The sequence below is a fragment of the Stigmatopora nigra genome, chromosome 4, assembly GCF_051989575.1.
Source record: "Stigmatopora nigra isolate UIUO_SnigA chromosome 4, RoL_Snig_1.1, whole genome shotgun sequence".
NCBI classification, from domain to species: domain Eukaryota; kingdom Metazoa; phylum Chordata; class Actinopteri; order Syngnathiformes; family Syngnathidae; genus Stigmatopora; species Stigmatopora nigra.
Genome location: NC_135511.1, coordinates 19,297,181 through 19,324,292, shown reverse-complemented (window position 1 = coordinate 19,324,292; position 27,112 = coordinate 19,297,181). Strand labels below are relative to the sequence as shown.

General features: G+C 57.9%; 7 protein-coding genes, 2 long non-coding RNA genes and 1 other non-coding gene across 15 annotated transcripts; 3 read left to right on the top strand and 7 right to left on the bottom strand.

Moving 5' to 3' along the window:
- Positions 1-4,452: 4,452 nt before the first annotated feature.
- On the bottom strand, positions 4,453-6,001 carry LOC144195555 (uncharacterized). Its single transcript, XM_077715275.1, has 3 exons — positions 5,831-6,001; positions 5,065-5,549; positions 4,453-4,957 (listed from the first exon to the last, which is right to left on the bottom strand). Exons 1-3 carry the CDS (start codon positions 5,984-5,986, stop codon positions 4,705-4,707), a joined length of 894 nt encoding a protein of 297 aa, XP_077571401.1. The 5' UTR covers positions 5,987-6,001; the 3' UTR covers positions 4,453-4,704.
- Positions 6,002-6,523: 522 nt separating this feature from the next.
- Positions 6,524-9,080, bottom strand: LOC144195715 (protein eva-1-like). Its single transcript, XM_077715528.1, has 6 exons — positions 7,722-9,080; positions 7,460-7,495; positions 7,345-7,395; positions 6,971-7,112; positions 6,628-6,785; positions 6,524-6,543 (listed from the first exon to the last, which is right to left on the bottom strand). Exons 1-6 carry the CDS (start codon positions 7,744-7,746, stop codon positions 6,524-6,526), a joined length of 432 nt encoding a protein of 143 aa, XP_077571654.1. The 5' UTR covers positions 7,747-9,080.
- On the top strand, positions 8,643-8,746 carry LOC144196143 (small nucleolar RNA U13). The gene has a single exon (XR_013326219.1). It is a non-coding gene; the product is annotated as a small nucleolar RNA U13 (small nucleolar RNA).
- Positions 9,081-9,165: 85 nt separating the features above from the next.
- Positions 9,166-11,400, top strand: LOC144194969 (protein MAK16 homolog). The gene is made up of 9 exons (XM_077714235.1): positions 9,166-9,377; positions 9,648-9,697; positions 9,782-9,891; positions 9,968-10,032; positions 10,110-10,261; positions 10,342-10,471; positions 10,614-10,745; positions 10,832-10,897; positions 10,963-11,400. The coding sequence occupies exons 1-9, from the start codon at positions 9,363-9,365 to the stop codon at positions 11,185-11,187; spliced, it is 945 nt and encodes a 314-aa protein (XP_077570361.1). The 5' UTR covers positions 9,166-9,362; the 3' UTR covers positions 11,188-11,400.
- Positions 11,398-11,879, bottom strand: LOC144194972 (uncharacterized). 2 transcript variants are annotated; one of them, XR_013326020.1, is made up of 2 exons: positions 11,687-11,879; positions 11,398-11,592 (listed from the first exon to the last, which is right to left on the bottom strand). It is a non-coding gene; the product is annotated as an uncharacterized LOC144194972 (long non-coding RNA). The 2 variants fall into 2 exon arrangements; XR_013326021.1 differs by having other exon boundaries at positions 11,398-11,541.
- Positions 11,878-13,529, bottom strand: LOC144194971 (uncharacterized). Of its 2 annotated transcripts, XR_013326019.1 has the most exons (5): positions 13,174-13,528; positions 12,805-12,845; positions 12,306-12,717; positions 12,147-12,226; positions 11,878-11,976 (listed from the first exon to the last, which is right to left on the bottom strand). It is a non-coding gene; the product is annotated as an uncharacterized LOC144194971 (long non-coding RNA). The 2 variants fall into 2 exon arrangements; XR_013326018.1 differs by having other exon boundaries at positions 12,147-12,717; positions 13,174-13,529.
- A 60-nt stretch (positions 13,530-13,589) lies between these two features.
- LOC144194965 (actin filament-associated protein 1-like 2) lies at positions 13,590-18,227 on the top strand. The gene is made up of 13 exons (XM_077714229.1): positions 13,590-13,765; positions 14,624-14,758; positions 14,826-14,908; positions 15,497-15,874; positions 16,066-16,245; positions 16,323-16,400; positions 16,562-16,628; positions 16,740-17,005; positions 17,080-17,165; positions 17,280-17,388; positions 17,456-17,665; positions 17,793-17,897; positions 18,002-18,227. Exons 1-13 carry the CDS (start codon positions 13,726-13,728, stop codon positions 18,026-18,028), a joined length of 1,764 nt encoding a protein of 587 aa, XP_077570355.1. The 5' UTR covers positions 13,590-13,725; the 3' UTR covers positions 18,029-18,227.
- LOC144194966 (dematin-like) lies at positions 18,162-20,987 on the bottom strand. Of its 4 annotated transcripts, none has more exons than XM_077714230.1 (8): positions 20,001-20,987; positions 19,636-19,820; positions 19,435-19,572; positions 19,111-19,225; positions 18,976-19,020; positions 18,764-18,907; positions 18,484-18,670; positions 18,162-18,408 (listed from the first exon to the last, which is right to left on the bottom strand). In XM_077714230.1, exons 1-8 carry the CDS (start codon positions 20,096-20,098, stop codon positions 18,277-18,279), a joined length of 1,044 nt encoding a protein of 347 aa, XP_077570356.1. In that variant the 5' UTR covers positions 20,099-20,987; the 3' UTR covers positions 18,162-18,276. The 4 variants fall into 4 exon arrangements, with proteins under 4 accessions (XP_077570356.1, XP_077570357.1, XP_077570358.1 ...); XM_077714231.1 differs by having other exon boundaries at positions 18,484-18,579; positions 20,001-20,986; XM_077714232.1 differs by having other exon boundaries at positions 18,484-18,584; positions 20,001-20,984.
- Positions 20,988-21,039: 52 nt separating this feature from the next.
- LOC144194967 (radial spoke head 14 homolog) lies at positions 21,040-23,350 on the bottom strand. Its single transcript, XM_077714234.1, has 6 exons — positions 23,073-23,350; positions 22,551-22,653; positions 22,288-22,406; positions 21,922-22,153; positions 21,712-21,848; positions 21,040-21,635 (listed from the first exon to the last, which is right to left on the bottom strand). The coding sequence occupies exons 1-6, from the start codon at positions 23,245-23,247 to the stop codon at positions 21,364-21,366; spliced, it is 1,038 nt and encodes a 345-aa protein (XP_077570360.1). The 5' UTR covers positions 23,248-23,350; the 3' UTR covers positions 21,040-21,363.
- Positions 23,351-23,587: 237 nt separating this feature from the next.
- On the bottom strand, positions 23,588-26,026 carry LOC144194970 (serine/threonine-protein phosphatase 2A catalytic subunit beta isoform-like). Its single transcript, XM_077714236.1, has 7 exons — positions 25,927-26,026; positions 25,594-25,764; positions 25,215-25,388; positions 25,017-25,106; positions 24,770-24,931; positions 24,331-24,449; positions 23,588-24,247 (listed from the first exon to the last, which is right to left on the bottom strand). The coding sequence occupies exons 2-7, from the start codon at positions 25,708-25,710 to the stop codon at positions 24,175-24,177; spliced, it is 735 nt and encodes a 244-aa protein (XP_077570362.1). The 5' UTR covers positions 25,711-25,764; positions 25,927-26,026; the 3' UTR covers positions 23,588-24,174.
- Between the last annotated feature and the right edge of the window lie 1,086 nt (positions 26,027-27,112).

Below are 27,112 nucleotides of genomic sequence, written 5' to 3'. Positions count from 1 at the left end.
GACTCGGGCGCAGCGTTTCTTGGTTCGGGCCGCCACCGGCGGAATGGGCTCGAACGTAAACACTTCCGGCTGCGTGTCGCGCCGGCAAAAGCCTTCTTCTTCTTCTTCTTCGCGTCTGTGGCAGACGAGCGTCGTGGAGCAGCTCGTCGAATACATGTCTTGTCTTTTCCTGCCTTTTCTTGTCTTTTCTTGTCTCGGAATGGCTTGGCTTTTTTTTTTGTCGCGCGGTGCTCTGAACGAGAGAGGCAAGGAAAAAAATGGAATGTGAGGACGCGAGGCGAAACGGCCCTTTTGTACTTTCGTCATCGGTGAGACACGCCCACTTCCCAGAGGCCACATCACATCGGCCAACACGTTCTTACTCAACGGCGGATGTGTGCGCGTGTGTGTGCGCGCGTGCGCGTGTGCTGGCTTCAAGGGAAATGCTCCCATTTGATCATCGAGTATGAGCAACCCCTACCAAAAGAGAAGGTGTGTGGGACATCCCCCCCCCCCTCCCCCTGAAAGAGCGTCCCCGTGTTTTGAACTGGGCTTTCGCAAATAAGGAAAGTCTTTCCACTCGTCTCCATCCGATGATCGTCAACAGAAGGAGCCGTAAAAACACATTCCAAAAGAAGGGCTCGACAGAGGGGCTCCATTTTTGCGCCTTACATTTGCTTACTTTGGGTAACCGTAGACGTGACTCTCTGCTATGTTTTTACCCCGTGAAAAATGCCGATCGTGAGCAGACACGCCGGGAATGCGTGGACGACACATACCTGCCTCGCTAGTCAAATTCACCTCGGGTATCGTTTGGAGAAGACGGCCCCGTGACTAAAAGACAAGAAATGCCAAGTATGTCTGGGGCAAACGCCATCCGGCCTTCATTCTGTCGGAATGGCGCGAGCAGAAATTGAATCTGGTCCAGAGAAATTGAATCTGGTCCGGAGAAATTGAATCTGGTCCAGAGAAATTGAATCTGGTCCGGAGAAATTGAATCTGGTCCGGAGTAATTGAATCTGGTCCGGAGAAATTGAATCTGGTCCGGAGAAATTGAATCTGGTCCGGAGTAATTGAATCTGGTCCGGAGAAATTGAATCTGGTCCGGAGAAATTGAATCCGGTCCGGAGAAATTGAATCTGGTCCGAGGAGGTGACCACGCCATTTGCTGGCAAATTCTCTCGCTTCTCTTTTTCTATCTGTGCATTTTGTCTTTGGCCAGAGGAACTTTGATGACGGAGGCGTGCATGCGCACGTCTCTGTGACCCTGACCCACATCCACAAAGGTAGTGGAACAAGGCGTCACGGGACAGGAAGTGGGCCCGGTGTCTAACCACGAGCGTGACCGACGCTGGGTGCGTGCGTGCCAGCGTGCGGTCGCTGCGGCGGTGTCGACGCCGGCGGTCAAAATGGCATTCTGCCCATAAGCTCAGAACGTCACACTCTGACGGGCCGGCGAAAAGATTCTTCCTTTCGGCCCGGAAATACGGCAAATGGGGCGTTTCAAGGCCGCGGCGGGGGACGGCCTCGGAGGGGGACGTCTGCGGCGGGGGACGTCTGCGGCGGGGGACGGACGGCTGGGCTTATTGCTGAACGCTGGGGAAATGTGTCCTTTCCAAAAACAAAGCTTGTTTTGTGTTGAGCTGACCTTGCGTGTGGGTTCTTTTCCACTGTGACTGGAAGCGGGCCGGGGCAAAAAAGGATCACGCCTCCGCGCTCGTCTCCCTTGGGATTGGGGGGGGTGCTTTGGGCTGAGTGGACACAACGGCCCGCCTTTTCCCGCCGGCGTGACACAGCGGGCCGTTTGTTCCGCCGGTGATGTAACGACGAGCCAGAAGGCCCACGGTGGCTTTGTGGGTCAGCCGGCGACCACCCGAGCGAGGGGCCTACGTGCCTGGCCGCCCCACGTCGGGGGCTCGGGGAGGAGGGCCCCAAATGGAGGCCCGCGGGAGCCCTGCTTTCCTGCCGGGAGAAGGCCTCGGAGAAAAGTCAGAGCAGAGATTGAATAGGATCTGCTTTCCAGGCCCTCCGGCCGGGCGGGAATGCCGGCTTTCCTGTGACCTTTTGATTTTGAAACAATCCCATTTCTTCTAATACGACAAGATCACGATCGTCAACCAGTTTAGAACCAGAATATTAAAAGGACTGCTACTAACACAAATAAAATACACGTCGAGGAAATACTCATGTCGGGTCTTTGGCGAGGTCGCAGCTTGGAAACGTGGCGGAGACGCCAGTGGCGAGAAGCGGGGAGTGGACCAGGGAATACACCAAACTTCAATAACTTTAACCGCAGGCCAACAAAATGACCAGAAGACTAGGAAACTCAAACTTGAGAGAAAACACCAGGCCACCTGGAAACAAGGAAGGAGGAAACGTGGAATCCAGGAAGCGGAAATCAGACGCTCTGACATATCAAAAACAATCCATGAGCTTGAAATAGACAAGAGCTGAAATCATTGTCAATGACGTGCAGCTGGGAACAAAAGAAAACAGGGGAGGGAGGGAGAGAAGGAGGGAGGGAGGGCAAGCCAGGAGGCTCAAACTAAGCTTCAAAAGACCACACGGAGGAGAAAAATCAAAGAACAACAACTTTGCTTTGTTTCAACTCATTTATTTTCCCAAGCCACAGCAGAAGGAAGAAAGAGCCGCACACGGCTCTGGAAACCGCCGCCGGCCGGGCGTGTGGGATCGTGGAGTCCGCCAAACGGAAAGAGCCTCGTCATTTCTTTGCATCGGCGGGAAGGTCAATGGGCGGGGGTGGGTGGGTTGTGGCCTTTTTGTCTCTGTCATTTTTGGCCTCTGCACCTTTTGGGAAATCCCAGCCCCCGACTAGGGCGTGGCGCCAGCCAGGCCCAAGCCGCCTCGTCGGGAGTCGAGCCGTCCTTCAATGTACACGCGCTAGCGTAGCGGAAATGTTTCGGAAGGGGAAGCGGACGGCCCACGGATGCCCCCGCCACGGGGTGGGCCCCACCGCGGACGCTCCCGGGGGGCCTCCGGAGCCACGCCCGCCGTGCGCCGCGCTCCCCCCGGGCCCGGCCGGGCGGCTCTCCGACGGCCCAAAACTTCCCTCACCCGAGGTGGAGTCCTCGTTGAAGATCTGCGCCAAGAGCAGCGCTCCCAGGAGGCGGAGCCAGCGCAGGGCCCGGTCGGGGTCCTCCCCCCGGGGCCGGCGGGGGCGGCGGCACGGCGGGTACAAGACCCGCCGACGTCCTCGTGGACGGCGGCAGCGGGCGGGAAACACGGCGCCGCAGGTGCAGGGAATCATGGCGCCTCTCCCCGCGGCCTCTCGGCCGGCCGCTTAAATAGACGGCGGGGCGCGGTCCGGCCGCCGGCTCCGTTGTTGTTGTCGGCGTTATTTTTAGGCCGGCGGAGGCCCCGCCGAGCCCTTGGGGCCCGGGTGCCTCCTTTTCTTGTTTGGGCTCGCCCTGATCTTTTTGACAGACACGTTGCAGAGACACATTACGTGTAAAGGTAAAAAAAAAAAAAAAAAAAAAACTAAGGTTACCGGCCGACGTGCAAAGTAAAGCGGGCGCATGGCGAGCGGCCGCACGTTGACGTCCGGCCTAGCTAGGCTTGGGGATCGTCTCCGGAGACACTCCGGCTCGCGACCCGTCGGCTCGGGGTGGCTTATCTCTGGCCAGGTGGCACGGAAGACCAGAAGTACATTTGGGGGAGAAGGTCACATTCCGGATGGAGGAGCGGGAAGTCGCTGGAAGAAGAATAAGTTGTCTTAGAAAAGAAGTAAAGCACACGTCTCGGAGCTCTGGCCTTACTTTGGAAGTGTCATTGATCACGTGCCAAGGCAGCATGTGAGCAAACATTGTCAAAAGATGCAACGTGTCCTGGGGGTGGGCGTGTCCCGCCACTTGTCTCTATGGCGACCATCGGGGCAACTCCTTTCGACCGCGTAACTCCGCCGATTCAGATTCCTTCGGGCAATCTCTTCCCAGGTGTGTTTGTGTGTTTGTGTGTGTGTTTGTGTGTGTTTGTGTGTGTGTGTTTGTGTGTGTGTGTGTTTGTGTGTGTTTGTGTGTGTTTGTGTGTGTTTGTGTGTGTGTGTGTGTGTGTTTGTGTGTGTGTGTGTGTTTGTGTGTGTTTGTGTGTGTTTGTGTGTGTGTGTGTGTTTGTGTGTGTGTTTGTGTGTGTGTTTGTGTGTGTTTGTGTTTGTGTGTGTGTTTGTGTGTGTGTTTGTGTTTGTGTGTGTGTTTGTGTGTGTGTTTGTGTGTGTGTGTTTGTGTGTGTGTTTGTGTATTTGTGTGTGAGTTTTGAGTTTCTTCAAAAGAATGAAAGGACTTTGGAAATTGCCACGAGTTGGAATTCCAGCCGCCCTTGGACGTTTTTCCCCCCTCGGGCTCCCACAGGAAGGGCCCTTTCAGTCGAAGAGAAGTGAAAAGAAAAGAATTCACTGCCACGGCACTTTCATAGCACCACCTGCTGGATGAAAGTCAACATTTCAGACATGAAGCAAGCATCATTCCAAAGACATTTATTCATGTTTGACAACAAGTAAAAGAAGAAAAAAAACGGGACACTTGAGATTTTTTTGGGTGAGGAGGGGGGCAAAATTCTCAAAAGAGTTCATGACGAAAACAACTAAATATATGAAATGTTCCCTTCTAAACCATGCGAGGCTCGTCGGGCTCGTCGGGGTCATCGGGGGTGGCGACTGAGTGACTGACGACGAGCGATTCGGGACGGCGGGCCGGCTCGCCAGCTAGACACCTACAAGTTGTTCAAGTCAAAGGTGAGGAGAAAGATGATGCCGGCGAGCACCACGCTCATGAGGAGCACCACCGTCAGGAGCAGGGCCCGACATACGCAGCGGCTGGCCCGCCCCAGCCCCAGCCCGCTCTCGCTCTCGTGCCCGAGCCCACTCCCGTTGCCTGCGGCGCCGGCGGCGGCGCGTTGGACGGGCGCTTCGGGAAGACTGATGTCCAGCTGACTTTCCCCGGGCTCCGCTTGACACCGGCTTACCCTTGAGCGGAGACCGGCGGGATTGTGAGAAAAGAAAGCCGGGAGGGAGGGAGGGAGGGAGGGAGGGAGGGAGTGAGGGAGGCGCGGAGCCAGCGGCGAGCCACCCACCTTTGGATGTGCAACTTCCCCTCGGCGCGGTAGAAGCGGACGCTGTGAGCGCGTCGCATGGCGGCCGGCAGGGAGGCCAGCACCCGGGCGTCGGTGGCCAGCCGGCTCAGGTCCGGGGCCGGCAGCGGCGTGGGGTGGCGGCACAGCGGGCAGCGGATGGCGGCCGGACGCGCCGACTTGACGTTGATGCGGGCCAGGCACTCCAGGCAGAAGGTGTGCTTGCACTCCAGCATCTTTGGGCACTGGAACACGTTGTTGAAGCGGCTGTAGCACACCCGGCACTCCAAGTCGGGGGGAGTCGGGGCGGGGCTCGGGCTCTCGCCCGGGGTCTTGCTCTTGACCGGGGTCTCCGCCGGGGTCTCCGCCGGGGTCTCCGCCGGGGTCTGGCTCTTGGCCGGCGACACGGGGGAAGGCTCCCCTGCCATGGTGGAGCGGGAGCCGGGAGGTGTTTCGGAGCCGCGGCGCCAAATCTTTGGCTCGGGCACCTGGAAAGAAGGCAGCGGACGCTAGAGAGAGGCTAGCTGCTAAATCAAAGGGTGACTAGAAAAGGGCTACGGCGGCTCCATTCAAATGGCAGCTTCACAAGAACAACTCCAATGACTCAAAAACACACCGTCGGGATGGATTCCGGTCCGTCAGAGTGACGGCGGCCAAGCCCATTCAAGGCTTTAGAGCAAAGTCACTGCATGGAGCCCGTGTCCAACTAGTTGTCAAAATTCCGTCCGAACAAACGGAGCCAAAGAAGGGGTCGACGCTTCAAACGTACCTTTGGCGCGCTCTCCCGGCGCAGAACCAGACTCTTTTGGCTCTGGGTCCACGGGTGGCCAAGAGTGCCCGTGGCGGAATGGGCCCGTCGGACGACGTGGCCGCCTGACACAAAGCGCTGGAAATGGGCCCGGTGAATGGGCGTGTGACTTCCCATTGTTGAAAGGTGCAAAAGCACAGCAATTAGGCATTCAGGCTGCATCCAATTAGACTGATTGCAAGCTCGCTCTGTCTCTCTCTTTGATTTTGCCTTTTTTTCTCAGGGCCTTCTCTCGCCTTATTCTTTTCATCGTTTTACTCTTCTGCTCGTCGTGATTCATAGAAAAGAGGTTTTTTTTTTTTCCTCAAGCGCCCATCGTTCATTCATTTTGCCAAGTGCTAATGGCAGTAGCAAAGCGCTCGCTCGGTGGCCACGCCGTGACTGGGCAAAAGCGTGTGGACCAAATGCCAACAAAGCGCTTGAGACAATGAAGGGAGTTATACTATTCTCCCAGCATCTTTGTTTATTGGCGCGGTCGGCATTCTCCCGCCACGGCGAGAGGCGGGGCTCTCCGGCCCACCGTCGGCCCCGAGGGTTGGGCTCCGACAACGCCGAGGGGTGAAAAAGCACAAACGCGGAAGGCCACAAACAAATGTTTATTTCATTTTGGCTACGCCATGCAAGGACGGGTTGGTCCCGCGGGAAGAGGGTGCTTCAGGCGCCGGCGTCTTCGCCTGCAAACCAGTGGTCAAAGGGTTAGTGTCTGTCACGGCGCCCTCCGCCATTTCAGCGCGGATTTGCGTCCGTCCACTGCGTACCGTCGGCTTTGGCGGGTGGCGGCGGTGGCGCCGCCGGCGGCGGGGCTTGGGCCAGGCAGCCGTAGGCCACCTGTAGATAGCGCGTGTTCTCCTGGCAAGGGTAATCGCCAAAGACCGGCCGGGTGACGGGAACCTCGCAGGAGCGCCGGTTCCCGCAGCTCCATTCGGGACACGCACGGACATGCAAAAGACGGGACCGGTTAGGCATCGTCCCGTCGCCGTGTGGCGGGAGGGAGGGAGGGAGTTGAGGGAGGGAGGGAGGGAGGAAAGCTGAGGGAGGAAAGCTGAGGGAGGGAGCTGAGGGAGGGAGGAAAGCCGAGGGAGGTTCGGGAACTTTTCTCACAGGTCTTCCACCACCATCTCGGCCCACGGGAAGGAGCAGAAGACGCCCTCGCCGTCGTCGGGGTGACGCTTGCCCTCCCCGCAGCGGGTGCCCACGCCCACTTTGTACAAAATGTGCTCCAAGCGGATCTTGAAGCCAGACTCTGCCAATGTTCGGGAGGATAGGCAAGAACAGATGAAATGAGCCGCGTTGAGCCGTGAGGCAAAAAGTGCAGAAAGACATTGACACGCACCCACACAGACAAAACACGCCCGAAAAACAACCTCAAAGGGAGCTCACTTTGGAGACACACACACACACACACACAGAGTAAAGAAAAAACAAAGCAAGAGACAAAACACCATCTGTTCAAAGAAGGATTTTTTTGTTCTCACCACATGACATGACAGCCGTGTCATTGTGGCAGGCGTAGACCACTTCACCCTCTGTAACACACTCACGGTCACCTCCTCCTCAAACTACGTGTTTTGTTTTTTTCAAGTAACTTACCAGTTGTGGGAGTGAGAAAGCAAAGAGCAGAAAACACTGCGGGGTAGAAGAAGCGGGGGAAAAAAAAGGACATTTGTCACTGAACTTTTGACTTTTTCTTTGGACACGGCTGCCCAAAGCCGTAAAAGCGTCCGTCTCCCAAAAGCGTCTGTCTTCCGAGGGTGCGGCTTTTCATTCAGAGGACATTCCCGCCACTCTGCTACTGCATTTCAAAATACATAGAAAAGTTGCAACGGCGACCCATTCAACGTCCAATACTCACCAGCTAAGGCCAGCATCCCGAGCATGATGGCGCGCGGCGTCTTCGAGGCAGCCTCGGCATCCGGTGGAGGCGCCGGCTATTTAAGCCCGGGCGACGGGCGTGCCGCCGCTCGTCCCAGGCACGCGGACCGGCCGCGGGCTAACGCCGCCGAGTGGGCCTCATCCGGCAGATGTGACCGACGTGTCGAAAACTGCAAGTCGGCTGCGTCAAAACCTTTTTTTTCTTCCTTTCTTTCAACCTCCGAGGCCATCTTCAAAGCATCCACGGGGTAGAAACCAGCTGTGCCTCCCTCGGTGGAGTACAAAGCCGGCAAAGCCAGCAAAGCCATCTTCAAGTTGTGGCTCGGTGCCCGTGTCGACGTCAAATACCAGATGAACGGCACGGCACATGTGGCCCAAGATGAGAGCGGGGATGGCTCCAGCCTTTCCCATGGAAGACCCGTAAGGTGCCCGCCCTGAACTTGCCAAGGAACCAAAGGCCCAGAAATGCCGTCCGCTCGCTACTAAGATCAGACACAGGCAAACACTGGACTCCCAAAGGGAACCTTTGAATCGATATAATATATATATATATACTCCATCTAAAATGATCAAGATGCGCACATTCCCCAATGACGTTTGTGCATGGCAAGAAGCAGTCAATTCATTTGGTAGCCTCGCGAAGCCGGCAGGCAGGCAGCAGTGTTTTCGCTCGCTTCCGTGCTACCCACAATGCACCGCGCCGGCCTCTTATTCAAGTTGACTATTTTTCCTCCCCTTGACCAGAAACATGTCCCTGGGTGCTCGCCCCACGCATCACGTTTGCTCGTGTGTATATAAGACGTCTCGGTAGCATGAAATGCCACGTCGAATGTCCAATGCACCATGATTGAAAAGTTGGGCTGCGTTTTATATCAAATACAAGTGCGCCCCCTATTCGACGATCCTTTCGGTTCATACAAATGATGAACGGTCTTTTCACGGTCACTCCGTGACAGGGTACAGCCATTCTCCTTGTTACGCTCTGTGCCTTAAAACCGTCTGATCATGAGTCGATCCATAATCTACTTTGTAAATATAATCCAACCAGCTCAGCCGGGACTTCAACGAGGTCTAAACCAAGATCAGCTCCTTACAACAACAAAAAATCCTATTTCCCGTGAATGGCATACCAACAGTAACCGTGTAACCGTCGGCCATCTTGCGTCAGACTGTTTCGGCGGACGTCCGGGCTACTGACCCAAACGGGTTGAACGAAGGCGTTTACGTGGCGACGTTGCACATTGGGACGATGGGGTCATTATTCATAGCCACGCAATAAAATGACCGGAAAAGCAAGACTTTTGAAATTGTTGCTCGAAAATTGTAGAGCAAAATAGGCCATGCTATGACTTTGGAAGGGTGACGACGCGCACGGCGGGCGGGCGGGCATCTAGCTTTGTGCATGTGATATCTACGACATCCGCTTGGGCGCCGCGTCAACTCTCGCGATGTTTTGGGTCCGTCCGGACAGGAATGGTGTCTCTCCTCTCGTCGTCCATGTGCTTTGAGTGAGCCCAAACTCGTCCGTTTCGAGTCCCTTCGTTCTCGGCTGCTCTTATTTCCCCACGTTGTTCTGGAAGAAGAGTGAAACTTTGAGCGTCGGGGCCAACAAAGAATCAGAATGCAGCACGACGACGTGAGTGAACGCAAAACGCCGACGTTTTTTATACTGACTACTTTTTTTGAACCTTTTATAAGCCTGGTCGCCCAACTCCGCTCCCGGTCCGGTCTTTCATTATCATCATTTTTTTTTAAATCAACTGCTCCATAAAATAATACTCTCTCCCGTTAGGGTTAGTCGCCATCGTTGTTGTTAGTTTGTTGTTGTCGTCGTCGCCGCCACCTTGGCGGTGGTGGTGGTGGTGTCCTTTTTGTCGCGTCTCACGTGTGTCGTCCGTCCACGCAGGTGATTTGGGACATTTTGGGAAACCGGCAGTTCTGCTCCTTCAAAGTCACGTGAGTGTTTTCATCAACCTCCTCGGCTTTCCAGTCCACCCCCCCAAAACAACCGAGGCTAACCGCACGGGTCTTCACTTTCAGGACCAAGAGTCAAAGGTTCTGTCGCAACGAGTTCAACATCACGGGCCTGTGCACCCGCTCGTCTTGCCCGTTGGCAAACAGTCAGTACGCCACCATCCGGGAGGAGAAAGGTACGTACGCGGTCGCGTCTGCCGACCCCGTCCAAAAGGTTCACCTCGTGTCTACCACCCCCCCCCCCCCCCCCAGGTCAATGCTTCCTCTACATGAAGGTGATTGAGCGGGCGGCCTTCCCCGCCAAATTGTGGGAAAAGGTGGGTGGCGTCTAGAAAAAGGCCAAATTGGAAGTCAGATTGCATGTGAAACCCCCCTTTGAAATGCCTTTGCGCAGGTGAAGCTGAGCAAAAACTACGAGAGCGCGCTGGAGCAGATCGACGAGAACCTCCTGTACTGGCCCCGTTTCATCGTTCACAAATGCAAGCAGCGTTTCACCAAGATTACGCAGTACCTGATCCGCATGCGCAAGCTGGTCCTCAAGAGGAAGTGAGTGGCCCGCCCACGCCCCCGATCCGGGAGACCGCCGGCCCGACCGAGCGCCAAGGTGTAACCTTTTGCCCCGTCAGGCGCAAGCTGGTGCCCTTGAGTCGGAAGGTGGAGCGCCGGGAGAAACGCAGAGAGGAAAAGGCGCTGGTGGCGGCCCAGTTGGACAACGCCATCGAGAAGGAGCTGCTGGAGAGACTCAAGCAGGGGACGGTGAGTCGCCGTCCTCTACTGACGCCGTCCTCTACTGACGCCGTCCTCTACTGACGCCGTCTTCTACTGACGCCGTCCTCCACTGACGCCGTCCTCCACTGACGCCGTCCTCTACTGACGCCGTCTTTTGCTCCCGCTCCAGTACGGCGACATCTATAACTTCCCCATCGTGGCCTTCGACAAAGCTCTGCAACAGCAGGACGAAGAGAGCGAGGCCGAGGAGGAGAGCGAGAGTGAGAGCGAGACGGAGCGAGAGGTGGAGATGGACCACCCGGTGAGCCACACAGAGAGCCGGAGCGCGCCGCCGCCGCCGCCACGGGCGGGCCTTCCCGACCCCGCTCACCGCCGCTTTTCTTTCAGGACGTCGGCAAGAGGGAGTTTGTCGCCGCCGACGAGATGGAGGAGAGCGACCTGAGCGACTTTGAGGTGTGAAGCCAAGTCGCACGTTGCCGTTTGCCCCGCAAACGTTGACCGACCCACGCCTTTTTCAGGAAATGAACCACTTGAGGGCGAGCAGCGACGAGGAGTCCGGGGAGTCCACCGACGACGACCAAGGCCAACGGGAGAAATCGGGCAAGAAGAGGAAGGAGCCCGGCGGGAAAGGCAAGTCTCCGGCGACGGCCGGCGGCTCGGCCGTGCGCAAGAAGAGAGCCTACGTGGAGATCGAGTACGAGCAGGAAATGGAGCGTCCGGCCACCGAGACCCAGCTGGCGTAGGCCGGCCAGACTTGGGAATGCTTGAATGGGACGGTCTCCAGTGAAAAGATGGGCTGGACTTTGGCGCCGGGGCCCCGAGTCTCCGTGGAGACGTGTCGGGTTAATGCATTTTTTTTTTGTTTTGTTTTGGTCAGCTTCATGTTTAAATGTACAAAATTGAACAAGTTCATTGCTTTTCTTCAAAATGCAGTCAATAAAAATGCTCAAGAGTAAGGTTGGCGAAAGGAATCCATTTTAATCATACCTCGTCTGTCTTATCGATGGCCGAAGGGAATACGTCCGTCTGTCCGTCCATGGGTGAAAAATAGTCACTTTTATCTGTCTGTCGATGGCACCCCCTACCGGATGGTAAAGCTGCTGGGCCACCAAAAAAATGAACACAAATCATCGGGATAGTAGCGGCGTCTGCGACAGGGCACGCAGACACGACATTTTCATTTGTCTGTTGCCGCGGACAGAGCCGTCACGGCCAAAACAAGCAATCCGTTTGCCGACTTACGTCATTGGCGTGGACGGAGCCGTTACGGCCAAAGGAAGCGGTCTGTCCGTCCTTGGGCGGGTCCTTAGGCAGCATCCATCTCTGGCCGGTTGAGCGTCCCCCCATGCGGGGCCGAGGGTTTGCGCCGCACCCCCGACTCGGCCACGTTCAGGTCCAAGCTGCCGTCCCGAATGGTCCGGTAGACCCGCTTGGCCTCCTCCACGCCGCCACATCACGTCCGTCTCGCCGTTTGTTTGCGCGGCGATTAGGTTTAGGCCATCTTGGCGCTGGCTTCCAGGAAGAGCAGAGACCTAGGCGCAAAAACACGTTACCTTATAAAAAGAAGCAGCACAAAATCAAAATGCTAAACAATTGTTTGTGGCAACTTTGCGCTCTGTAAAAAGGAAAGAAAACTCATCTCAATCTTTGAACTTTTTTCTCCCTTTTGCTAAAAGAAAACAAAGCTTAGGGGGCGACTCACCGTTCTCCTCGCTCAAATGTCTACGACGTGACGTCTCACTGCGCCTCCGGGTGGCCTTTGTTGCCCATGGAAATGATCACCTGTGCACAAATGGACGAAAAATTGAGAACGGACCATCGTCCATTGGCCGCGGCAGAAGGAGACGGCCGGCGGCGCTACCCGCCGACGTGGTAGACCACGAGGGCCCCCGGCGGACCCCCTGTAGTAGGCCTCGCCCGGCCGGAAACCGGGGTGGATGGTTCAAAAAGGACGCTGGGCGGGCGCCGTCCAAAAAAGGGCCCGAGAATTCAAATGTAGCTCGGCGACAATTTGCCGCGGCCAAAGACTTTTTAAAGCCAGACGCCGGCCGGGCCTCTAAAGGGTGCCGCGGACCACGGGCCCTAATGGGTGTCGTTGGCTGGCGCTGGCTAGTCCACTCACGCCCGCTCGGTGGCCAAAATCCCCAAAGGCCATTTTGCCCCCCAAAGGCCATTTTGCCTGAAATGGGACAAAATACAAAAAGAAGTTGACGGCGTCCATTTCTTCTCGGTGAACTGGTGCAGCAAAGCCGACTTGCCCACTCCCATGTCACCTTGGAAGAGGGAAGAGGGAGAAGGGAGAGAAAAAAAAAGTCAAGACATTTGCAATCGAGGCTGTTTGGTCGCTCGGGAGGTCTCACCGATGATGAGTAGTTAGAAGGCGCGGTGCTCATCGTTATTTCTGCATGAAAGGTGAAAAGTCAAAGAGTGAAAAAAAGGCAAGGCAAGGAAAGTCAAAGTGAGAAAATGTCAGCCATTAAAGTAACTAGCACCGAGCCTTGACTCAAGACTTTCGTCGAGGCGCATCTTTCACACCGTTTGCGTACTCGTGACATACAATTCATCGTCAAAATCCTCCAATTCTTCTCCTCTTTGCTACCTTTGCTAAGCGGCTAGCCGGCTAACAGCTGGAGCTCACGAGCGTAGAGCAGAGCGAACTTCCTATTACCACTCGTTTCAAGTTGTGAAGGGGAATAGGGGCTTTTCCCCCCTCCTTTCTTTTACCTCACCTTACCGGTGTCCGGTCCAAGCGTAAAAATGTGTCAAAGCGGCTAGGTTGTCTTGTGTCGTTGGCTTTAGCTTTAGCTTTAGCTTGGGAGCCTCCCGTCTCTTCCGCAAGGCTCGCTCGCTTCCCCATCCGCCCAGCAAAACACGTCAAGTATCGCGAGAGCTCCTTTCCGGGTGCCTGAGTGGGAGGGCTCCGGGTTAAGGAATTTACAAGTTAGGGGAAATGGATTTTCGATGGTCGTCGTTTGTTGCATATACTATAGTATATTACTACTACTAGTACTAGTATTGTGTCGATGATTTGGCTTGGAGACGGACGAGTCGTTGTGACGTTTCTGACGTTGGGGACTTGACCCCGCCCCCTCGGCCAACTTGAGCGCACCACCGGAGACTTTTGGACGCTCTTGCCCCCCCCCCCCCACCCCCCACCACCACACACACACACACACCCTCCATCATTCTCCTCTTGTTTGGACCTGATTTGTTCTGGTCGTCGTCTTCGTCGTCGTCATCGTCACCGAGAGGAAGGCGCATCATGTGCTGAAAGAGACGCGATGGAGAAAGAGAAAGAAAAAGAGAAAGAAAAAGAGAAAGGTGAGTGAGCCTGCTCACTTTGAAACTCAACATCCAATTCAGCGGCGCTCGGCGTGCAGCTAGTCACTTCATCAAGAGAGACAAGCGCGACTTCACTCACTCTAATAATGCTATTATTACTATCATTATTGTTGTTGTTATGCTTGTTCACGTGCGCGCGTGTCTTCTATGAACTATGACGAAAAAAGCGCGCTGCTGTGAGAGCTGAGCTTTTGTAGCACTCGATAGTCTCTTCTCCAACCCTGCGATTGTCTTTTTTTTCAAGAACAAAGAAAGAAAGAAAGTAGTAGTGGTAGTCGTAGAAGTCGTAGAAGTCGTAGAAGTAGTAGTAGTGGTGGTAGTAGTCGTAGAAGTAGTCGTAGAAGTAGTAGTAGTGGTGGTAGTAGTCGTAGAAGTAGTAGTAGTGGTGGTAGTAGTCGTAGAAGTAGTAGTAGTGGTGGTAGTAGTCGTAGAAGTAGTAGTACAAGTGCAAAAGGAAGGGCTCTGAAAAGGCAGGACTTTTCTATTGGACTTGTTTTGGAAAGGCTCCGTAGGGTTAAGGTGCGGAGCAAGACAAGCTACGGAGCCTTTCCAAAACAAGACCAAGTGTTGACGAGACTTTGAGGAGAATTTGGGACTGTCATTTCTTGCCAAAACATTTCATCAGTCTAGGAAAGAAAGGCTGTTCCTTCCTGCTTTTTTTTTTCCTTCTTCACGGACTCGCCGTGGAGATCGCTATCGTCCGCTTTGGACCGCCGCCGCCGCCGCCATCTCTCGGTCCCCAGGGGGGGCCGCGGGATTTCCTCCCGGGCGCCATCCATCCGACCATCCCGTCCGGAGCCACCGGCCGTACATTGACTTTGAGGATTTGTGTGGCAGCGCTGTCCAAGCTGAGGCGGGACCTGCGGCGCTTCCTGTCGCTCCTGGACTCCGAGAACTTGAGCTACGTGGCCCAGGCCCAGAAGAAGTCCATCTCGGAGTTGCTGTGGTCCCTGCCCACGCCGGAAGCTCCAGGTTAGCCACGCCCCGCCCCGCAACAGAGGGGCGGCCTTCTCAAGCCCCGGCCGCGCTTTGTCCCCAGCCGAGGACGCCGAGTACGTGGTCATGGGCCGCCCCTCGTCCGAGCGGAAGGCCGACGAGTCCCCCGTCCGGACCGGAGGCCGGGTGAGTCCGGGTCATGTTACTGGGGCGCGGGCCAAAAAGAGAGCGGCGCGGGTCAAAAAGAGAGCGGCGCGGGCCAAAAAGAGAGCGGCGCGGGCCAAAAAGAGAGCGGCACGGACCCCTTTCCGGCCTCCGACAAGTGCGGGAGGGAAGGAGGGAGAGAGGGAAGGGGGTTATGGAGGGAGGGAGGTTTCGGGAGGGAGGTTGCCACTAATGACAGAGTCCTCCTGAGGTTTGGGAGGAGACAGACGGGATGTTTACGTGCCGGGCCATCCAGGAAGCGCTCCATTAGCCGGCGTCTGGCCCACGTGACTGCGGCTTTCTTTTCTGGCCTTTTTGGCCTTTTTGGGCTCTCTTTTCTGGCCTTTTTTTGTCCTTTTTGGGCTCTCTTTTCTGGCCTTTTTTTGTCCTTTTTGGGCTCTCCTTTTTCTTTTCCTTCTTCCTTTTCGCGCCCTCTGCCGGAGCCCCTTGGAAGGCCACGTGAGCCGAATGATCCGTTTCGATCGTCGTCCACGGTTTCTTCCGCCATTGAATGAGCAGCCTTCCAAAAGGTGAGCGTGCCTTCTGTTTTCTTCCCCGACGGTCGGCCAGGCCGGGCCAAATGACCACGAGACCCCCCGAGCTAGCGAGGGGGAGGACGAGACTTACGAGGAGGCGCGACCCTACCGGGCCGGGGCTCCCCGCCGCCCCGCCGAGAACCGGGAGTCGGAGAGCAGTTACTACGAGTCGTACGGCGAACGGGAGGAGGAGGAGGAGGAGGAAGAGGATGAGGAGGAGGAAGAGGAGGAGGAAGACTTGGACGAGGACAGAGAGAAGGCCAAGGACAGAGCTCACTACATCCGCTGGAGTTCCTCCCAGCCTTGTCTGCGAGCCCCCCAAGAGTCCCGCCTGTGCGGCTACCTGTGGAGGAAGAGGTGGCTGGGCCAGTGGAGCAAGCAGCTCTTCATCATCCGGAACCACACCTTGCTGGTAAGGGCGCCGTGGCCCGGCCCAAGGCTTTAGTCTGGACTGGCCGGCCCAAGGCTTTAGTCTGGCCGGCCCAAGGCTTTAGTCTGGCCGGCCCAAGGCTTTAGTCTGGCCGGCCCAAGGCTTTAGTCTGGCCGGCCCAAGGCTTTAGTCTGGCCTGGCCTTGTTTGAATGTTTTCTTCTTTGGCACGCAGTGCTACAAGTGCGTGCGGGACCTCCTCCCTCAGCTGGAGCTCAGCCTGCGCGGCTGCCGCCCGCTCTACAAGCTGAAGAGCCGGCGCAAGATCCGCCACCGCCTCAAGCTGCTGCTGCCGGGGGGAGACGCCGTGGTCCTGGGCTACGCCACTTACCGGCAGGCCGAGGAGTGGCGCCGGGTACGCCCCTCGCCCCCAAAAAGGAAAGGTGGCTCCCCCGACTTAAGAGCCCCGCCCGTCCGTTTGTTCCCCGGCAGACCATCGAGGAGCTGAGCGTCCGAGGCGGAGGAGGCCCCGACACCGATAGCTGGGAACTCCCTCCGCGCTGCCGCCGGGTGAGTCGCTCTAGCCGCGCTAGCCGCGCTAGCCGCGCTAGCCTAACTTCCACAAATGTTTTGGAGCGACAACGGGACGTCAAAGAGGGGGGCCGCCACATATACACATAGCTGAGCCGCCGTAGATTTCAAGGCTTTTGTCAACCGGCTTCCGTTTGCAGCCGTCCAGCGTCCTCCTGAAGCACACAAAGCCGCAAGAGACTTCCTGTCGGCCACACCAGAACAAAGGTCCACTTTGACTTTCTTCTCTGTACAAGTCAGAGGAGGGCGCTCTCGGTCTTTTTGCTCCTCTTGCCGCATTTCATTCCAAGAAAGGCCCGCCGTGCTGTGCTGTTGCAGGGGTGCTGAGCGTGCTCATCAATTGTCAGTGGCAGAGTCTCCTGTGTCAGGTGGAGGCCGGCATCCTCAACATGTTTGCGGCCAAAGAGGAGGAAGACGAGGAGGAAGACGAGGAGGAGGAGGAAGGCGGCCGGCGGCCGGCGCCCTCCCCTCACTACGAGCTGCGCCTGCGGGGGTGCCGGGTGAAAGCGGCGCCCGACGGCCCGCCGCCGCACAGGATCACGCTCAGCGCGCCGGGCCAGCGAGAGCAGTTGGCCGTGCTGGAGGTGAGGGCGGTCGGGTAGGGCTCCGTCGCCATTTCCGCCGGCAGAAAGTCCACCGCGCCGCCGGCCGTCCGCAGGTGGGCTCGGCGGACGAGAAGCGACGATGGACGCGCCTCCTGGAAGACGCGGCGGCCGCTTTCCTCCACGAGCAGACGCGCGACGGGTAAGCTTCCCCAATGACGGGCAGCTTTCCTGGACTCGCCGGGATCCAGGAATTTTGCAGACGTGGCATGGCGCAACGGCCGTGGCATTGACTTCCATATGGTTCCGTCTTCAGCGGCCGCGCCCTCAACACGTACACGCCGCAGCCATCTCGCGGCGGCCCTCCATCGCCTTCGCCATCGCCGACAGCGCTCTACTCCAACGCCCCGGTCCTGGAGCACACGGTAGGAGTCGCGTCCGACGAGTGGCTCCGTCCGGCTCACGTCAGCCTCCCGTCGTGTCGTCGGCCAGCTCCGGGGCTCCGGGGACGCCACCTACGCCAACGCCGCCGTCCCGGGCGGACGGCCCGGGCCGGCGCCGCGTGGCGTTCAGAAGTTGGAACTGGCGGGCGGGAGGGGCGGCGGAGTGGCCGCTTCCGATGGCGACCCGGCGTGGGCCGGCGACGGGAACCCACGCCGGTCCTTCAGACGCTCGCTGGCCGTGTGCGGCGAACGGGCGCAGGTGAGTCATTTCTTTCCTTTTTCATTCCTGCGCGCCTTAGTGGCCGGCCCGGCACGCCACAGCCGTAACGCCTCGGTCTTCACGCACGCCATCTTGAATATTTCCTTTGACGGTGGCGGTCCGGCAGGCCAGTCTGCTGAAGCCTCTCCTGCGTCGCGCGGCGTCCGTCAGGAGCTCGGCCACGGCGAGAGGTCCTCCGTGGGAGGACGGGAAGCTGTTCCACGGGAGGAAGGTGGGGCCGCCCGACTGCTTCTCCTTCACTGGCCACTGGCCACTGCCACTGGGCGCTGTGGATTGACAAAGATGTGCTTGTGCGCGTTTGTGACCTTTGTGCAGGAATGGGAGAGCAAAGCGGCCGCCTGAGCAAGGCCGCCCGCGTGGGTTAGGGGAGCTTCTCTGCTGGCCCAAGCACCCTTTAATTTATTCTTTGCCCCCTTTTTTTTCCACTCCAGCCAGGCGTATTGAACCCTTTGTCAAACAAAAGCACAATCCTCCATTTGAATGGTGAAATATCTCTATTTTTTTCAACTAAAGCTCAGCGTAAGCTTTGGACAAACACAAAGTTGATCTCATTTGATCTCATTTGATCGTCCGCGCAATGAACCACGGTCCTACTGGTCGTAAAACATGGAGCGAAGGCGGGTGGCCGCGCTACCCGCGGGCGGGCCGCCGTCCGGGAGGACGACGGTCCTCCCGGGAACGCCGTCCGACCGGAGGATCATCTTTCCCAAATTGCAGCCGATCTGAATGAAAGGGCAAGTGAGGGAGGGGCAAGTGGGCGGAGCACGGCCGCCACGGCGGAAGAGCGCCCCGCCCACCTTTGCCAGTTCCGGCCAAAACAGACTTGGGTCCTCCTCGTCCTTGTCCTCGTCCTCTTCCTCCGGCTGACGCCCACTTCTGCGGCTGGCCTTCTCCTGCTCTAAAGGAAGGAACAAATGCCTTGACCGGAATTTCCTCAAATGCGGCTCACTTGGGAACGTGAAAGCTATCCCCCCCGTTGGAACGCTTTGAGGCGTTTCCAGGGCGGGAAGAAAGGAAAAAGAGGTATATAATGGCGTGGGACGCCTATTTCAAAGCGGCCAAGAGAAAGACGGGTACCCAAGACGGCGGAGGACGGGGGGCAGGGCCAGCGCTCCGTCTCCATCTTGGAAGGCGCGTCGGGATCCGGACGCCGAGCGGCGGGAAACTTGGACCGCTGGATGATCAGGCGCTTTCCCGCGGGGAGCGCCGACGGGGCCGCGCCTACTTGGGCCGACGGGCGCGTCGTCAGCTCGTCGCCGCCGCCGCGCGGACGGCTCCCGACCGCTCACCTCTCCTGTAAATGGGCGGCTTCTTGTAGAGGTGGCGTCCGTTGGCTGAAAGGTCCAAAAGGTCACGGCGGATTTGAAAGCGGCTCCGACCGGCCAATGACGTTAACGGGTCGCCGGCCTCGGGGACATATTTACCGGGCCTGTGGAAGTGCCGCGTGGTGGCGGGAGTCCGCGTGGCCGTCGTCCGCGTGGTCGTCGTCCGCGTCGCCGTCGTCCTCTCTGCGCCTTTCTGGGGCCGCGCTCCCCGCTCCTAGGAAGGTCCACAGCCAAAGTTGAACAGGCGGGCGTGGTGGGCGTGGCCAGCGTGCGTCCAATGGAAAGGCGCCACACCGGGAGACACAAACGGAGAAATGGGGAAAATGTGTCAAAGCCGGCCGAGGCAGGGAGCGAGCGAGCGGGCCATTGGGGGAGTGGCTGGTTTTCACCGAGAGCTGACGGGTGAAAGCGGCGCACACTCACCGCCTCCTCCGGCGGGCCTCCCTCGCGGCGAGGCCGGTACGTCATCAGGTCCGGCCTCTCGATGTCCAAGATGGCCTTGTCCCTGGGGAGCGCCGCCAAGTCCTTGTACAGCATCACGCCGCCGTCGTCCAGGCGGGCCTGAGGGGGCACGGGCGTCAGGACCGCCGGCCGAGCCTTTCCAAACCATAGCCGCTGGCTCACCACGATGGCGGCGGGGGATCCCGGCGTGCCCCGTTGCGACACAATGCTGCCCGGGGACGTCTGACGCCTCTGAGGCCCGTACGGTGACGGGCGGCCTAACGCCGGCGGCCCACGCAATTCTTTCGTTACCTTTGTTGGCGTCATTGCGCCGCCGCCGAAGGCGAGCGGCTGTCTCCCGGGAACGCCTGCAGATAACAAGAAAACAATGGTGAGCGATGGAGTGCACGCTGCCAGTCATTTCTAGCCTTGGATGGGCCTATTTTGGGGATGGAGAAGCAGAGCCAGATGGAAGTGTCCTCCTCACAAGGCGCCAATGGGGGGGGGGGGGGGGGGGCACTGGTATAGGCAGACCCGAGTTGGCTCACGTGGGGCGAGGGTCGGCCGCCGGGAATGTTGTTGCTCGGCTGGACGGCAAAGAAGGGGACAAGAAGTCTCCAAAGATCAAGTTGTGAATTGAAAGCATTGTCAGAAGGTCCCCCGTCTCAAGGCCCTCGCCTGACCGCTACTACCACCGACCGCTGACTCATTTACACGCAAAGAAAGAAAGAAGAAAGCCAGGTTCCAGGCCAAAACACGTGGAAATTCACCCGGAAACTGGCTGTACATTTCTCAAACGTCCCCTTTCACATCGGAGTACGACGGCAAAAACATTTGCGTGGTGGGCCAGAGCGCTGCCCGGGACCCCCACCCCCTCCCGCCGGCCCCATCCTGCTTTATCTGGGCGGCGCACACGGCGGCCGGCGCCCACGCCTCACGGCCGGGTGATAGACGGCGGAGTCGGCCGGCTGGCGTACTCGCGGAACGACGCTTTTGGCTGAGTGTGCCATGTCAAAGATAAAGAAAAAATAAAGGTGTTACCTGAGAGAAAGTCATGTGACGACTTGTAGCCATGAGAACAGTGTGTGTGTGTGTGTTTGGGGGCAGTGGTTGTCAATGATGTGTCAATGTAGTCAGCGACTTAACATTCCAGTACTACTCCAATCATTTTGGGTGCCAAATGCACTCGTGACCTCATTCCTGCCTGTGCATCCAAACCTGAACACACACACACACTCATTACACGTACACACACTCCTCTGGCTGCTCTCACAGATAAGCAACGGCAGACCACTTGTCAGCCACCATGAAGTCTTCTTGGTCTATTTGGCGCTTCTTTCCTGGCCCATGACCGGCCCATGACCATCCCATGACCATCCCATGACCATCTCGCCATGGGCGGCCCGACTTTGAGCGCGCGTCACGCAAAATCCATGGCCTTTTCCTCTTAAATCCCAGCCGCCCGACGTCAAGCCCGGTGCGCCTACTCATCACGTCACGGCGTCCCAGTTGAAGTGAATCCGTCAATGGCGTGCGACCAAAGGCGAGTCCTTCTTACCTCCTGCGTCCACGCGCGCAAAGGGCATCCCGCGTACGACTCGGCAGCCGGTCGGTCGGTTGGTCGCTCGGTCAGTCGGCCAACCTCTGCGCTCCCTCGTCAAAGCCCGCCTCTTTATAGGCACGGAGCAGTCCATTAGTCGTCGCCTCGGGGGTGGCTTAGAGGGCGCTCTATCAAGCGTCACTTTTGCTTTTGGCTCGCGGATGCACTTTTTTTTTCTTGCCATTTTCTTGTCTTTTTAATCCAGCGCACACACTGACGGGTTAAAGGTCCAAATGCAAAACAGAGAGAGACGGCAGATGGCACTTTTTGGGACACAAGGGCGCGCTCGGCAGAGAGTCCCGCGGGCCGGGTCAGGGCGTCCAGGTGACCACGTTGACGGCCGTCCAAGCGGCCCGGCGGATGTCGGGGTCCTCCTCGGGCGCCTCGCTCCTCCCCACCAGCAGCGGCAGGCGGAGCAGCAGACGGCGGCGCCCGTCGGGGGCCTCGGCCAAGGAGGTGAGCGCTCGCAGCGAGTAGAGGACCAGGGCCTTGCGCCGCCGCTCCTCTTGGCCGTCCGCCTCGCGATGCGACAGGAGTTGCAGCAGGACCGGGAGGACGTCCAGCTCCAAGCACTGATGCTTACCTGGGGGAGCAGAGAAGGGAGACGTGGCTAGAAGTGTCCGGCCTCCTTCCCAGTCGCTAGTCGGCGGCCACGCCACCTGTGGTGATGACGGCCGTGTTCATGATGGCGCCCGCCGCGTTGGCCTGCACGTCCACGTCCCGGTCCCGCAGCAGGTCGGCCAGGACGGGGAGCACGCCGGCCTCGCACACCTGACGTTTGCCCTCCACGGGAACGCTGGCGGGGCGGCGCTCTGGTTAAGGGCGGCGGCGGCGCCGCCGGACACGGGCGGTCCCGCCGGGTGACCCACCTGAGCGCCATCATGGCTCCCGCCGCCTCTCTCCGGATGTGGGAGCAGGCGTGCGAGAGCTTGCGTCCGATGAGGGTGACGCCGCGGTGGGTCAGCGCCGGTCGGGCGTCCAGTCGCGAGCAGCAGCTGAGGGTGGACAGCAAGAGAGCCTGCACCTCCTCTTCCTTCTCCTCCTGCTCATCCTCCAGCTTGAGCATGAGCTTGGGAACCAGAGCCTGGAGGGCGTTGGCGCCTGCCGCAACAACAACAACAACAACAACAACAAAAATGCCCCATTTTCTTTGCTCATTTGGATCGGATGAATTGCCCATTTTCTTTGCTTGACCGGATGGCCTTTTCACGCCTCCGTTTCCAGCCGTGGCTTACCCGCGGGCAGCAGCGCCAAGCTGTTCATCACGCGGTGGGCTCGCGTTCTGCAAACGGGCGACGGGTCGTCCAGCAGCTGAGAAAGACGGGCCAGTAGGGGCGAGCACAGGAGGGCTTGTCTGGGGGCGCAGGTGAGCCAGCTGGTCACTTGGGGTCAACGTTTGACCCCGAGTCCCAGCCTTTGCGTCCGGCGTGGCTTTCTCGTCCCGGGCCGACCGTACGTTCGCCCGGGGCAGACGACGGGCACGTTTGGCGACGCCCACCTTCCGATGTTGTGACTGGTGATGAGATGCAGCAGTTCGCAGGTTCTGGTCCTCACGGCCGGATCCAGGTCCTTCAACAGAACCTCCAACTGGTCCAGAAACCCTTGAGAGCCAGTGAACGGAGTGTGGCTAATTCTCGGACGGCAGGCCACGGCACTTGGACATTTTGTAAGGCGGCGTTAGCGGCGTTAGCGGCGTTAGCGGTATTAAGCGGGGTTCGTGCTAATTTGCCCATATTTGCCTTCTCCCACTGGAGTGGGCCACGTGATAGTGTCAACCTACGCCGCTAGTTGAAATCTAAAGAAGGGGGAAGGATTAGGTATTTGCTCGATTTGGGTTGGAGATCACTCGAGCAAACTTCTCACACTAGGAATATGCCGTACGTAGCACATGGCCAAACTGGCTCCATCTAGTGTTTCGAGGGGAGAAGCGCACGAACATGGAACAAATGGCTTTGTGTGACTCGGGAAACCGGGGGGCCCCCCGGTTGTTGTGGCTGGTGTACGGCTCGCTCCATTTTACCTTCACTGACCACCTGGTAAAGTCTCTCCGGGTCGTGCGTGACGTCGCAGAGGGACGCGAGGGCGCGCAGCCTCTCGGCGGCGTCGGGTTCCACCAGCCGGGCGAAGAGCTCAGGGATGGCTAGGCGCCCGAAGGCCACCGGAGCCCGACTCGGGTCCAGATGAACGCCCGTCATGTCACGCGGATTCCTTATCGAGAGAGAGAGAGAGAGAAAGCGAACGATGGTTGCCAGACCGAGCTTCCGCCTTTTCGCGTCAGGTGGGCGCGGACGTGACGTCGCCGGCGTCGTCTGCTTGCCTTTCAATCGACTCGTGAGGGAACCGTTGCTGAGCAACGGGTGTCGCCACACGCCGCCATTCCGACGGCGACGTCAACGGAAAGGACGCGCATCACAAAGCCACGGACAAATTGGATTGGAGTCGGCTAACATTTAAGAGAGCAATCGATTAGAGTGTTGAAAATATCCATTGTGCATCAAGAATGATTGGTGTGGGGAAAAAAAAGGAAGGCAGACATTTTTGACTTTGTCAACAGGACAATTTATTTGATAGTTGTGTTGTGGTCTCAAATGACAGGATATAGATGCTGATTGAATGAGTAGCGCTGCAGCTAAAACTCACATCGGGACTACTGAAGCAAACTTTTTCTTTTATTTGTCGTCTTTTTGTTTCAAACAGGAGGGGGGGGGGCATGGGAGGGGGGGGGGGTATATGTGGATCAAACATTGGTGATGGGTTGACCAGAGAAGCAAGGATTAAAAAAAAAAAAGCAGAAGTGGGAGAAAGGATCAGAATATGGCACATTTGGTCCACCTTGGAAGTTTTATTATGTCTTAAAAGATGTCATGAACAGAAGAAAAAAAAAAAACAAAGTAACATCTTAGTTGCACGTGTAGCACAGCTTTAACAACAGCAGAGTGGAAACGCAGAGTGGAAACACTGAGTGTGTGTGTGTGTGTGTGTGGAGGGGGGGGGGGGGTGATGGGGGCGGGGCGAGGCCAGGGAAGGGCGCGCTAACATGATCTCGGGGATGTTTTCAGCCAATCGGTTTTCTCCTCGGGACAGTAATGGGGCGGGAGGTCGGCGGGGACGGCGTCCAACATTCACAGGAAGTAGTCGGGAGTGCGTCTGGTCACGTGGGGCTCGCCGCGACGAGGGGCCGGGTCAAACTGAAGGCTGCGGATGCAAGAGGGCAAGCAAAAAGCGTTAGCTTTGGCCCACTTTTCACATTGACCCGTAGACGAGCCGCGCGGACGTACAAAGAGTACTTGAGGGTGTCATCCAGTTCCATGATGGCTGCCTGGTTCCCGCAGCGGTAGCAGTAGTTGGGCGCACTGAAAATGGTCACCACGTTCTTGTCGTGGCCCCAATTGTAGCCCTGCGGCACAACCCACACTTAACACACATCACTAGGATACAATCATCTTGCAAACCATTGGGGAGGGGGATAGGGGACCCCAAAAAAAGTAGAATTTTTATTGGCCCAAAAGAAAATCATCCAAAATTTGCGCGTGTAGTCCATTTTGGAGACAATTCTATTTTTAGGCACTATTGCCCGCCGGTAGGCTCTACGTGGCACTTGGTCGTCTAGCAACAGGCAGGGCTGCCGCCGGCGCTCTCCATCACCATGGAAACTTACCCCCCCCCCCCCAAAAATATCCACCAATCGGACCAAAGTATAGACATTTCGAGAGGTACCTCCATGACCAGCTGATGGGCGCGGGACACCAACGTCAAGCCGTTGGCGTGGTTGAAGGTTTCGGAGATGTCCTGACCAAAAGTGTAGCCCGCGCCTCGTGGGGAGATGCCCCAGCCGCCGCGGTCGTCGGGGTCCGACCACAGCAGGTCACACATCGGGCCCTGCCGAGGGCCAGGAAGCGCACTTGTTCAATTAAGGCAGAACAAACAAAAAAAAGGCCCAAAGCGCACTTGCGCGCCCACCTACCTCGTGCGGAACCTCCTGCAGGCGGTCCAAAGCGCGTATGTGGTCCAGGGTGTCAATAGAAGGCGACAGGCCTCCGTGGAGACAGAAGATCTAGGGGGAGGAGCAAATGACGATGACGTGCACGCGCTCCCCCACACACACACGCTGGGCGGCCGAGCGCGGGCGGGGCCCGGCCGGCGCCCGCCCGGCGCCACCCACCTGCCCGTCGACCAGAGCCGTGAGCGGCAGGTAGTCAAACAGGTCTGTGAAGTACTTCCACACGTTGGCGTTGCCGTACTTCCTCAGGCACTCGTCGTAGAAGCCGTAGACTTGCGTGATCTGCCGGGATTCGTGGTTGCCTCGCAGGATGGTGATCCGCTCCTGAAAGCGCACCTGAACGCCAAACGCACACCCTTTAGTTCTCTTGGGAATGCCGGGCAAAAGGGCCCGAGATGGGGGCACAGACGGTTTAGCTTAGCGCAAAACACATTGCATCGCTTGACGCCTATCTTCTTGAATGTGCTTGGAAAGCGAAACAAGACTCAGCAAGTGGCATTGCGACTTTTGATGGGGTGGCCGGCCGGCCGGACGGACGGACCTTTAGCGTGACGAGCAGCGTGACCGTCTCCACCGAGTAGTAGCCTCTGTCCACGTAGTCGCCCATGAACAGGTAGTTGGTGTCGGGGGACTTGCCGCCAATCTTGAAGAGCTCCATCAGGTCGTGGAACTGGCCGTGCACATCGCCGCACACCGTCACCGGGCATCGCACCTGAAGGTAGGCAAGCCAACAACCCCGCCCCCATCAATCCCGCCTCCTTCCATCTCTGCCGTCCGTCACCACCGCCGACGCCGCCGCCACCGGGGCGTTAATGGCTCGGTTGTGGCGCGGCGTGCCGGTATGGGTAACCCGTGGTGTTTAAAGTGCTCTCACCTCCTGGACGTTGGACTCCTTAGTCAGAATTTCCTTGGCCTAGAGGGGGAAAAAAGGTTTCTCAAGGTCACGCATGATACATTGGTGGGGGGGGGGGGGGGGGGGGCCCTCCAGGGTCCTAAATAAGTTCCGTGTGGTCGATCATGTGATTTTAAAGCATCACTCACACGCGCTCAGCGAGTATTTGGTTGCTTTCTTTTGTCGTCAATGAAAAAATGAATATGGATGGCGTGCTCGGCGGAAGGCATACGATTGGAAACGGGATTGTGGCGCCTGGATGGCGGTTCCATCGCGCCAGCCTCTCCCAAAATCAACGGGACCACGTTTGAATGGACGGCAATGTATACGATAACGTTCATTCATAACGTCACTCGCAACTGTTTGGACCGTCACTCGTGACCACCTCCTTTAAATTGACGGCAAGAGCCATAGAATTGGACGTCTATCGCCGTCGATTGCACTGAAGGCACGAACCAGGACGACGACGACGAGGGGGGGGGGGGGGTCTAGTTGATATGTGGTTCCGCATACGAAGCATCATCAAGCCAACGTGAAATTGTGCTGACAAATAAAAATGACGAGGCTCGGAATTCGGGCCAAAAATCACCTTGCCAATTTCACACAGTCCTGACTTGTCATCGGTATCGACCTCTGTTTAGTGCGCCTCCTCGGTCATTTTACAACTCTAGAAAAGGTGCACTGGCGGACGGCCCGGGCCGGCGCCGCGTGGCGTTCAGAAGTTGGAACTGGCGGGCGGGAGGGGCGGCGGAGTGGCCGCTTCCGATGGCGACCCGGCGTGGGCCGGCGACGGGAACCCACGCCGGTCCTTCAGACGCTCGCTGGCCGTGTGCGGCGAACGGGCGCAGGTGAGTCATTTCTTTCCTTTTTCATTCCTGCGCGCCTTAGTGGCCGGCCCGGCACGCCACAGCCGTAACGCCTCGGTCTTCACGCACGCCATCTTGAATATTTCCTTTGACGGTGGCGGTCCGGCAGGCCAGTCTGCTGAAGCCTCTCCTGCGTCGCGCGGCGTCCGTCAGGAGCTCGGCCACGGCGAGAGGTCCTCCGTGGGAGGACGGGAAGCTGTTCCACGGGAGGAAGGTGGGGCCGCCCGACTGCTTCTCCTTCACTGGCCACTGGCCACTGCCACTGGGCGCTGTGGATTGACAAAGATGTGCTTGTGCGCGTT

Coding starts and splice junctions, on each gene's coding strand:
- LOC144195555 (XM_077715275.1), bottom strand. CDS start 5,986: ATGGGAAGTCACACGCCCATTCACCGGGCCCATTTCCAGCGCTTTGTG. Junction 5,550..5,830: donor GCCGGGAGAGCGCGCCAAAG/GTACGTTTGAAG, acceptor CCTTCTTTCCAG/GTGCCCGAGCCAAAGATTTG. Junction 4,958..5,064: donor GGGAAGTTGCACATCCAAAG/GTGGGTGGCTCG, acceptor TCTCCGCTCAAG/GGTAAGCCGGTGTCAAGCGG.
- LOC144194965 (XM_077714229.1), top strand. CDS start 13,726: ATGGAGAAAGAGAAAGAAAAAGAGAAAGAAAAAGAGAAAG. Junction 17,166..17,279: donor CACGAGCAGACGCGCGACGG/GTAAGCTTCCCC, acceptor TTCCGTCTTCAG/CGGCCGCGCCCTCAACACGT. Junction 17,898..18,001: donor AGCTGTTCCACGGGAGGAAG/GTGGGGCCGCCC, acceptor ACCTTTGTGCAG/GAATGGGAGAGCAAAGCGGC.
- LOC144194966 (XM_077714230.1), bottom strand. CDS start 20,098: ATGCTTTCAATTCACAACTTGATCTTTGGAGACTTCTTGTCCCCTTCT. Junction 18,671..18,763: donor CCCGTCCTCCGCCGTCTTGG/GTACCCGTCTTT, acceptor AACGCCTCAAAG/CGTTCCAACGGGGGGGATAG. Junction 18,409..18,483: donor TTTGGCCGGAACTGGCAAAG/GTGGGCGGGGCG, acceptor CCTTTCATTCAG/ATCGGCTGCAATTTGGGAAA.
- LOC144194967 (XM_077714234.1), bottom strand. CDS start 23,247: ATGACGGGCGTTCATCTGGACCCGAGTCGGGCTCCGGTGGCCTTCGGG. Junction 21,849..21,921: donor GGAGCCATGATGGCGCTCAG/GTGGGTCACCCG, acceptor CCGCCCCGCCAG/CGTTCCCGTGGAGGGCAAAC. Junction 21,636..21,711: donor CACGGCCGTCATCACCACAG/GTGGCGTGGCCG, acceptor CTGCTCCCCCAG/GTAAGCATCAGTGCTTGGAG.
- LOC144194970 (XM_077714236.1), bottom strand. CDS start 25,710: ATGGAGCTCTTCAAGATTGGCGGCAAGTCCCCCGACACCAACTACCTG. Junction 24,450..24,769: donor CCCATCAGCTGGTCATGGAG/GTACCTCTCGAA, acceptor GTTGTGCCGCAG/GGCTACAATTGGGGCCACGA. Junction 24,248..24,330: donor GACACCCTCAAGTACTCTTT/GTACGTCCGCGC, acceptor TTGCATCCGCAG/CCTTCAGTTTGACCCGGCCC.
- LOC144194969 (XM_077714235.1), top strand. Junction 9,892..9,967: donor CACCATCCGGGAGGAGAAAG/GTACGTACGCGG, acceptor CCCCCCCCCCAG/GTCAATGCTTCCTCTACATG. Junction 10,033..10,109: donor CCGCCAAATTGTGGGAAAAG/GTGGGTGGCGTC, acceptor GCCTTTGCGCAG/GTGAAGCTGAGCAAAAACTA.
- LOC144195715 (XM_077715528.1), bottom strand. CDS start 7,746: ATGCTCGGGATGCTGGCCTTAGCTG. Junction 7,496..7,721: donor CGGGATGCTGGCCTTAGCTG/GTGAGTATTGGA, acceptor TCTACCCCGCAG/TGTTTTCTGCTCTTTGCTTT. Junction 7,113..7,344: donor CACGGCTGTCATGTCATGTG/GTGAGAACAAAA, acceptor GAACATTGGCAG/AGTCTGGCTTCAAGATCCGC.